Raw genomic sequence first — 10,075 nt, forward strand, 5'->3', positions numbered from 1 at the left:
TCTAAACCTCACAAAGAAGGTAGTAGTACTAACTAGATTTTTAAAAAAGAAAAAATAATGCACCAAGTGTTAACTGTTAAATCAGTAGGATGTGACAGGTCACATTTAAGGTATGGATTTTCAGCTCAGATGACTTTTATTCACTAACATAGAGCTACATTAATGAAGGAGGTATGGAGATTGTAATGGAAAAATACATACTTGTGAGTTCACATAACATGTATTCAATTAGCTTTGAATGGTCATATTGGTTTATGTGTATAGATTCAAGTAGGAAAATTACAACCAGTGAGTAGAAGGTAAAAAGAGAGAGTTTTTTTCTAAAATGTCTAAATAAGTATACACATTTAAAAAGGAAAAGTGCTACCTGTGACTGCGAGAGTCATTGTCTTTGGAAGGACTCAATAATGAAATACAGGTGGTGTCGTAAAGATGATGACTAGCTGAGATGGTAGTTGGGTGTTCATTGAATGTTGCTTTTACTTTCCCCAGCCCATGCACTAACTACATGGAAGTAGAAAACCAAACAAAAGTTTTTGAATTCTTCCTGCTGGGCCTCTCAGAGGATTCTGAACATCAGCCCCTCTTCTTTGGACTCTTCCTGTCCATGTACCTGGTCACTGTGCTTGGGAACCTACTCATCATACTGGCCGTCAGCTTTGACCCCCACCTCCACACCCCCATGTACTTCTTCCTCTCCAACCTGTCCTTTGTTGACATCTGTTTCATCACCACCACAGTCCCAAAGATGCTGGTGAACATCCAGACACAGAGCAAAGTCATCTCCTACATAGGATGCCTCACTCAGGTGTATTTCTTCATGATTTTTGCTGGACTGGACAATTTTATCCTGTCCTTGATGGCTTATGACCGGTTTGTGGCCATCTGTCACCCCCTGCACTATACAGTCATCATGAACCCCCAGCTCTGTGGATTCTTGGTTCTGATGTCTTGGGTCATCATTTTCTGGGCCTCTCTGCTTCATATTCTATTGATCAGACAGCTGAAATTCTGCATAGGCACTGAAATTCCACACTTCTTCTGTGAACTGGCTCAGATTATCAAATCAGCCTGTTCTGATACCCTCATCATTAACATCTTCTTGTATGTGTTGACTGTCCTGCTAGCTGTGTTTCCGCTATTAGGGATCCTCTTCTCTTACTCTCAGATTGTCTCGTCTTTAATGAGCATGTCCTCTGCTGGGGGAAAGTATAAGGCATTTTCCACCTGTGGGTCTCACCTGTCCGTGGTCTCCTTGTTCTATGGAACAAGCCTTGGGGTTGGCCTCAGTTCTACTGTGATCCATTCTTCCCAGAGAGTCTCTATTGCCTCAGTGATGTACACTGTGGTCACACCCATGCTGAACCCCTTCATATACAGCCTAAGGAATAAAGACATGAAGGGAGCCCTGGGAAGGATGCTTCGTAGAGCAGCCTCTTAACCATGATGATGGCCACTGGCCTCAGGGCTAAATGGGCATCAAGGTCCCCAAAGACAAACATTGTGAATTTAAATATCCTGATTCTTTTTTCTTCCTGAAAAAACATGCATCATTTCTTCCAATTCCAAAGCAATTATGATTTGGTTTCTGCTTGTTATTGTATCATTTTTCCTCAAGTCTCTCCTAAGTGAATCCTTTTGACTCTTCTTTCCTCTGTGCTGTCCTTAAGTTCTTTCTTTGGTCAGCTTTCTTAGAGCTATTCCTGAAAATTCCAACCTTAGATTTGCTGCATTAATATTGTTAAGTGCAGATGTGGTTTCCCAAAAGGTTAGTCTCTCAAACAATATCTTTCACCTTCATTTGGTTATGTGCATGTTTTTCTGTGAAAGAAAGAAAATTAAAATCACACAACAGCCATAACCAAATGCTTGCCACATCTGGACTGTGCTGGTTGTTTTACACATATGATTTCATTTAACCCTGATAATATTTCTTTGAGATATATTTTCATTCACCCTAGTTTTCAGAGGAAGAGTCTGAGATTGGGATGGATCGAAACCTTGCAAACTTTCATTGAGTTAATACTCTTAGTTTAGGTATCTTACTTTTCATAAGAACAATGATGGGATTTTGAACTTCAAGGATGGGAATCTAGATTTCATAGACGGTTTTTTCAGAAGATTCATAGTAATATACTGCATTGGATAATATGAGACTTAGATTCATTCTTTTTGGTCCGTCCTTGCTTCTTTTCTTTCCCCTTTCTTTCTTCTTCTTTACTTTCTTCCTTTCCTTATTTTATTTTACTTTTATGTCTCATCTTCGCAGCTTTAAGATATATTCCCCAGGATCCTAAAACATGTAGTAATGAAATAGAAGTTGTTCCCCAACATGTTTTAATTTTTTGGGACTCCCTGAAGGTGTCACCAGAATGGTAGTTACACACCTGTGGAATATATTCAGAACTTCATTTTTTGCGTAGATTATTGGTAGAATTGAGTCTGTTCAGTGAAAGGTAGAGTAGCAGATGCTGTCAATCAATGCTCCACCTACATTCCTTGGGGTTGTCTCACCATCTATATTGCACAGCAGTCTGACTGCTGATGGATAGCACCAGCTGGAACCTACTTTGTCAAATGCATGGTGGCAGAAGTGACCCAGAATTAGGTATCTCCAGGGGCAGCCTTCATTGAGAGGTGTATGATATACCTCTTTACTTGGGCGGAATTCTGAGATGGGGGTTTTGCACATTTTCCAGAACTTCCCAGGATGAAACTTTGCTCATTCACTGTGGTAGCTGACTCAATGCAAGCTTTATCAGATGTATTTAATTCCTTTTGTCACTTCTCTCCCATCCATATTCCTTGCTCTTTTATGTAAATTTCTTGCTCTTGAATCCTTGTCTCAGTGTCTGCTTTTGTGGATACCAAAACTAAGAAAGCTGATAAAGACTATGAAGGATATTAAGGGAGTCATGAAAGGAACTGGGGACTTTGGGGCCAAAACAAAACTCAGAAGAAACAATGTACTAAAAAATGATAGTTCATTAGTGAGAAAAACTTGTTCGCTGTGACTTCATTTCACTTCCATGCCATTCAGTTTAATCAAATATGCATTTATTTTCCACTATGTAAAAAGTAAGAAGGAGACCAGTGAGGCATAAAAAAAGAGAAAAGATTTCAATTCAGAGTAGTAAGAATAATCATATTGGTGTATACTAGAAACGGTTGTAAACAGATTCCAGTTACTAGAAATTATCAATGCATCCTAATTGCATGTTTGATCAATTTCAGACTGCAGAATTTGGTAAAAATCTTTTATTTCTTCATCTTGGCCTTAGTGGCTGATGTGTAAATTTGAATAATAGTCACGTTAACTGGTCTTCCTTGTAGGCTTATGGATTGTATTCTATCACAAAGAGCATTGTACTTCAGGATAGATCTTGAGATGTTCTTTTTGACGATGAATGCAATGCCATTTCTCTTCAAGTTGTCATTCTCAAAAGTAGACCATATGATTGTCCTATTCAAAATGGCCAATACCAGTCCAGTTCAGTTCATTAATGCCTAGTATATCAATGTTTATGCATTCCATTTCTTTTTTGATGGTTTCCAATTTTCCTTGATTTGTACTTTGGACATTCCAGGTTCTGATAATTAAAGGATGTTTGCACCTGTTTCTTCTCATTTTGAGTCATGTCACATCAGCAAATGAAGGTCCTAAAAGCTTGGCTCCATCTACATCATTAACGTCGACTCTACTCTGAGGAGATAGCTCTTCCCTTGTTGTCTTTTAAGCGCCTTCCAACATGAGGGACTCAACTTCTGGCACTGTATTAGACAAAGTTCCGCTGCTACTCAAAAGGTTTTCAGTGGCTACTTCTTTTCAGAAGTAGACTATCAGGCCCTTCTTCCTAGTCTCTCTTAATCTGGAAGCTCAGCTGAAATTTATCTGCCATGGGTTACCCTGCTGGTATTTGAAAACTGGCAGCATTGCTTCCAGCATCACAGTAACAGGCAAGCCCCTACAGTATGACAAACTGACAGACTCTTGTGGGTTAATAATGATAGAAATAATAAAAAAGATAAAATAACAGAGTTGGTGAGGATGTATAGATACTTCTGGTGGCAGTATAAAGTGGAAGTAGAACTCTCTTTGTGTGTCGGTGCCAGAGTTGAGGAAATCTGAACACAAACTCCCCAGGTGGGTCACTGGGAGTGATGTTATGTTAGGCCATTTATACTTCCACCTCTTGATTTCTGGAGCCAGGTATTCTACATGTTGAGAACACAGAACATTATGATTGTCATTAATTTACAGCATATACTAAGTCAAATCCAAACTTGTTGACATCAGGTCGATTCCAACTCTTAGTGACCCTATAGGACACAACAGAACTGTCCCATAGGGTTTCTGAGGCTGTAATATTTACAGAAGCAGACTGACACATTTTTCTTCTGCAGAGCGTCTGATGGGTTCAAATCACCAACCTTTTGATTAGCAGCTGCTCTCTTATCAACTGTACCACCAGGGCTTCTTCAGTGTATACACCATGCTGAAAATTAGGTAGTCGTAACTGCCCATGTATTCAAATGTGGCACTATATATGATGATTATGTTTAAAATTAATCATCTTCCCATACTACCACTATTTTTTTTTTAATTCTCCTGAACTCCATATTGACTGTAGGCTATGCTTTATCTCTCTCCTTCCCTTTCCTTACAAACTTTTGCAAAATAGGTCTTTACCTGCCACCTACATTTCTTCAAGACTCAATCAGTCTTCAAGCACCCCGCCTGAATTATTTCTGACTCTGCCCCTTTATTTAGAGAGTCAGGAAATAAATGGAGCCCTCTCTAAGATCAATGAAGTTTTCTTGTCACTAAGTGCATGTCAAGGGATATTTTTCAGTCCTTGTCTTATCAGTTCCTTAAGAGCATTAAGTCTATTGACCAAGTTGCTTTTCTTCAGATAGAACCTGTTTGCCTCCATAACTTTGAGGACACCAAGTGTTCCATAAATCACCAAATGTTCTTTAAGGCAAACACTTCCCAAGGCGGGATTTCACTCGAAGAAAGAAGGTTCCTAGTATTGGTTCTTTGTAGCAGTTAACTTTTGTTAAGGGACAGCTTGTTTCTTTAAAATGAAACTAAAGATAGAGAAATTTCTCCCTGGAGGAAATAAATCCATCTCACAAACCCCTCACCGGACACTGCTGCCTACAAAGAGACAAAATTGGCAGAAAGATGTTCATTTTATGTTTTTTGAGATTGGCTGTTAATCCAAAGGTCCAATCCACCAGCTGCTCCTTGGAAGCCCTCCGAGGCAATATCATTCTGTCTTATAAGGTCGCTAGGAGTCTGAATCGACTTGAAGGCAATGTTTTTTTTTTTTTTTTTTGTACCCATGGGAGGTGAATTGTTTGGACAGCAAAAGAAATATAGAACAATTTATTTAATGAAGAGCTCTGAGATTCAACCTGGGAGACTCTGGAAACTTTAAACATGTCCTCATTGTCCTTCACCCTATAAATACTTAATCCCAGCCTTGTTGAAAACCAAATTGGGCTTCTCAGAGACAGACCATGGAGAAGAGAAACTTCTTAGCTGGTACCATCAGAAAGAGTTAGTGTGTCCCCTTCAGGGCTGGTGGAATAAGAAGGAAAAGAGGAAAAAAAGTGTGAGGCTCACCTCTCTGGTAAGGACACTGAAACCTCCCATACTTGCTTAGGAATGTGAGCTCTCTGTACTTTGAACGCACTTTAGTTTCCACTGTAGCCTGTCTTTTCCAGCTCTCATGTTTCTTCTTTGTCTTTCTGGAATCTAGAGCCTCTCTCCAAGAAGAATTAGAAATGGCCATTGCTTGAATGTATAATTCTCTGAAGAAACTCTGACTCAACCAGCTATGACACTTTATCTTATCTCTCTCATCAAACATCCTTTCTCCAATCTCTTTTACAAGTTATGGATTGCTGTTAGATTTCTTACATCCAGTAATTTATCCATTACCTACTCAAAGAAAATCTATTATAAGGGAGGTATTGTCTATTTTGTTCTGAATATGTTTCAAGTTTTCTGTATATTCCCTAAGTATTTTTGCTTAAATAAAATGTTACTGGTTTCCTAATATTTCTTTAATACCCTGCCAACTTACTGATAGCACTTAAAAGTTCTATTTGTATGCTATTTCTCTTTAGTGTCTTCAATATCACCTACAAATAGTGTAATTGTTTTGGAGGTTTAGTACTCAGACCCATTTCCTTTTCTCATCTTAAATGATAAAGGAGAATGACTAAAGTGGGATTAGATTGCCTTGCCTTATTCATGAATTTAGTAGAAATATTTTAGTGTTTTAACGTAGATTATCCCGTTGACTGTGGTATTCAAACTGCCATTCCATATTGTGTTAAGACAATGGTAGGCAAAGAAAGTTACAACCTCTGCCACAGAAGTAAACATAAATTTTACCCATGAAAGAGGCACATCCAGGAATAGTACTGGATGCTCTATTTGTGGGCCTCACAAGCTCTGTCCTTCCTACACTTCATCCTCTGCTCTCTATCTCACTGACCTCTTTATTCTCTTCCATTACCAAGCTCACTGCCCCACAGGGAATTAAACCTTCTGTTTTCTCAATCTATACTGCTTGTCCTTTCCTTACTTTCTCTGACTTACAATTATCTATTCTTTTCCTGTCAGTGAAAAGTCCTGTTTCAGAGAAGCCTTTCCTACTCATCTGCCCAGACTGAATTATCTGCCCTCAGTGATTTTTTTCTCTTTTTAATTAATTTCCATTCTTTATGCATGAATAATACTATTTTACCTTTTTGGAAAATGTTAACATTTATTTTCAAATCTTAAGTTTGACTTTTAATTTTCTTTGGTATAATTTGCTCTATAGAAGTGTTTAATATTTTAATCTAAGCTATCCATTGTACACTTTGTAATGAACCCCACTGATGTTAGTACAACACATCCTCTTTCAAGAGCATGTACACATGAGCACACACATGCTTTGCATTTGATTTTAATGTTTGTGTGCTTTTGTTTTCTCCCTTTATTTACAGAGTCCACATGGCCTTTGCTGTTCTTGGAAGAATCCATCTGGCAGGTGGTTTCTGCAATAGGGAGCCATAGTGATCTCCCCTAATTGGAATTGCTGCATGGAGGCCAAAAGAGGTAACAGACTTGTGTTTATAATGATCACAATTCCATCCTTGATGGCTGCCCTAGTTTAAAGGGGATATTGATAAATGATAGATATGCAAGACAGATTTATTGTGACAATAAAAACAGAAAATCACAATTATCAAGTGTCTACTCTATCACAGGCACCATACTAGAAAAATGACATGCTTCATCTCATTTAATTCACTCATCAATCTCATTATGTAGGGAATACTTATAGCTCTCCTTGGAGAAGTGAGTTATCTACAGCTAAGAGTGATAAGTAACTTTCTCATGGTCACATAGGTAGTAAGTTGGTAGAGCCAAAATTCTGTTCCAGGCAGTATGATTCAAACACTGATTTTTAAAATCACAGCTTTATACTGTAGCTTGGGAGAATTATATATCTAAAATATTGTCATAAAAGGAACATAATAATAATAATGGTTATTATTAGTTGGTACTCCTTTTAGCACAGTGGTTAAGCGCTAAGCTGCTAATCGAAAGTTAGGCAGCTGGAACCCACCAGCCACTCTGTGGGAGAAAGATGAGGCACTCTTCTTCCATAAAGATAACAGCCTTGCAAACCCTACGGAGAAGTTGTACTCTGTCACATAGGGTTGCATTTCATTAGAATAGACTGAACAGCAATGGGTTGTGTTTTTTTTTTGGCATTATTAATTGAGATCATCCTGTTCACAAAGGCATTTATTTCTAAACCTCAAAAAGAAGATAATAGTATTAACTCGATTTTTAAAACAGAAAAAAAAGGCACCAACAGTTAACTGTCCAATCAGTAGGATGTGATAGGTCACATTTAAGACATGATTTTCAACTCAGATGATCTTTATTCCACTGACATAGAGCTATCAGAAAGAAGGGGGTATGGGGATTGTCACAGAAAGTACATACCTGAGAGTTTATACAGCATGTTTTCAATTAGCTTGGAACGGTCATGTCAAAGAAGAAATTGGTTTATGTGTATAGATTTAAGTAGGAAAATTAGGACTAGCGCAAGAAAGCTAAAAAGAGAGAGATTTTTGCTAAAGTGTCTAAATAATTATATACATTTAAAATACAAAAGTGCTACCTGTGACTGAGAGAGTCCCTGTTACTGGAAGGATGCATATACAAAATACAGGTGGTGCTGTAAATCTGATGAGTAGCTGAGATGTTAGTTGGCTGTTCATTGAATGTTGTTTTTACTTTCTCCAGCCTACACACTAGTTAAATGGAAGCAGGAAACCAAACAAAATTTTTAGAATTCTTCCTGATGGGCCTCTCAGAGGATTCTGAACTTCAGCCCCTCTTCTTTGGACTCTTCCTGTCCATGTACCTGGTCGCTATACTTGGGAACCTGTTCATCATTCTGGCTGTCAGCTCTGACACCCACCTCCATAGCCCCATGTACTTCTTCCTCTCCAACCTGTCCTATGTTGACATCTGTTTCATCACCACCACGGTCCCAAAGATGCTGGTGAACATTCAGACACAGAGCAAAGTCATCTCCTATACAGGATGCCTCACTCAGGTGTATTTTTTCATAATTTTTTCTGGACTGGACAATTTTATCCTGTCCTTGATGGCTTATGACCGGTTTGTGGCCATCTGTCACCCCCTGCACTATACAGTCATCATGAAGCCCCAGCTCTGTGTCTTGTTGGTTTTGATGTCTTGGGCCATCATTTTCTGGGCCTCTCTGCTTCATATTCTACTGATAACACAGTTGAAATTCTGTATAGGCACTGAAATTCCGCATTTCTTCTGTGAACTGGCTCAGGTTATCAAATTGGCCTGTTCGGATACCATCATCAATAACATCTTTTTATATGTGGCAACTGTCCTGCTGGGTGTGTTTCCTCTCTCAGGGGTCCTCTTCTCTTATTCTCAGATTGTCTACTCATTAATGAGCATGTCCTCTTCTGGGGGAAAATATAAGGCATTTTCCACCTGTGGGTCTCACCTCTCTGTGGTCGCCTTGTTCTATGGAACAGCCCTTGGGGTCTGCCTCAATTCTACTGTGATCCATGCTTCCCAGAGAAGCTCTATTGCCTCAGTGATGTAGACTGTGGTCACACCCATGCTGAACCCCTTCATATACAGCCTAAGGAATAAGGATATGAAGGGAGCCCTGAGAAGGCTCCTCTGTAGAGCAGCCTCTTGTCCACGATGATGGCCACTGGCCTCAGGGCTAAATGGTACTCATGGTCCGCAAAGCCAAATATCATGAATTTAAATATCCTGATTCTTTTTTCTTCCTCAAAAGACATGCATCATTTCTTCCAATCTCAAAGTAACTATGATTTGCTTTCTACTTGTTATTTTACCACTTTTCGTCAACTCTTTCCTAAGTAAATCCTTTTAACTCTTTTTTCCTATATGCTGTCCATGATGTTCCTTCTTTGGTCAGCTTTCTTAGAGCCATTCCTGAAAATTCTAGGCTTAGATTTGCTTCATTAATCTTGTTATGAGCAGGCGTGATTTCCCCAAGGGTTAATCTCCCAAACCTTGAGTCTTTCACCTTAATTTGGTTATGTGTATGTTTTTCCCTGAAAGAAATAAAATTAAAATCATACAACAGGCATAACCAACTGCTTATCACATCTGGACTGTGCTTATTGCTTTACACGTATGATTTTACCTAACCATGACAGTATTTCTTCAAGATATGTTTTCATTCACCCCTTTTTTCAGAGGAAGATTCTGAGATTGGGATGGATTCACACCCAGCAAACTATCATCGAGTTAATACTCCTAATTTTGCTACCCTACTTTTTATAAGAACCATAATGGGGTTGTCAAGTTCAAGTGTGGGAATCTAGTTTTGATAGATGGTTTTTTCAGATGATTCATAGCAATATACTGCCTTGGAAAGTATGAGATTCATTCTTTGTGGTCATTTCTTGCTTCTTCCTTTCTTTTCCCTTTCTTCTTCTTTACTTTCTCCCTTTTCTTATTTTATTTTTC

The 10,075-nt window shown here is 38.7% G+C and overlaps 2 protein-coding genes across 2 annotated transcripts; both read left to right on the forward strand.

Moving 5' to 3' along the window:
* Positions 1-315: 315 nt before the first annotated feature.
* Positions 316-1,441, forward strand: LOC135230868 (olfactory receptor 7D4-like). Its single transcript, XM_064283105.1, has one exon. The coding sequence runs from the start codon at positions 449-451 to the stop codon at positions 1,439-1,441; it is 993 nt and encodes a 330-aa protein (XP_064139175.1). The 5' UTR covers positions 316-448.
* Positions 1,442-8,248: 6,807 nt separating this feature from the next.
* On the forward strand, positions 8,249-9,173 carry LOC100655709 (olfactory receptor 7D4-like). Its single transcript, XM_023542595.2, has one exon. The coding sequence runs from the start codon at positions 8,340-8,342 to the stop codon at positions 9,171-9,173; it is 834 nt and encodes a 277-aa protein (XP_023398363.1). The 5' UTR covers positions 8,249-8,339.
* Positions 9,174-10,075: the final 902 nt, after the last annotated feature.

This window comes from Loxodonta africana, chromosome 3 (assembly GCF_030014295.1).
Source record: "Loxodonta africana isolate mLoxAfr1 chromosome 3, mLoxAfr1.hap2, whole genome shotgun sequence".
Lineage (NCBI taxonomy): Eukaryota > Metazoa > Chordata > Mammalia > Proboscidea > Elephantidae > Loxodonta > Loxodonta africana.

Bases quoted from the DNA above. Each gene is read 5' to 3' on its own strand.
- LOC135230868 (XM_064283105.1), top strand. From the start codon at position 449: ATGGTAGTTGGGTGTTCATTGAATGTTGCTTTTACTTTCCCCAGCCCA.
- LOC100655709 (XM_023542595.2), top strand. From the start codon at position 8,340: ATGGAAGCAGGAAACCAAACAAAATTTTTAGAATTCTTCCTGATGGGC.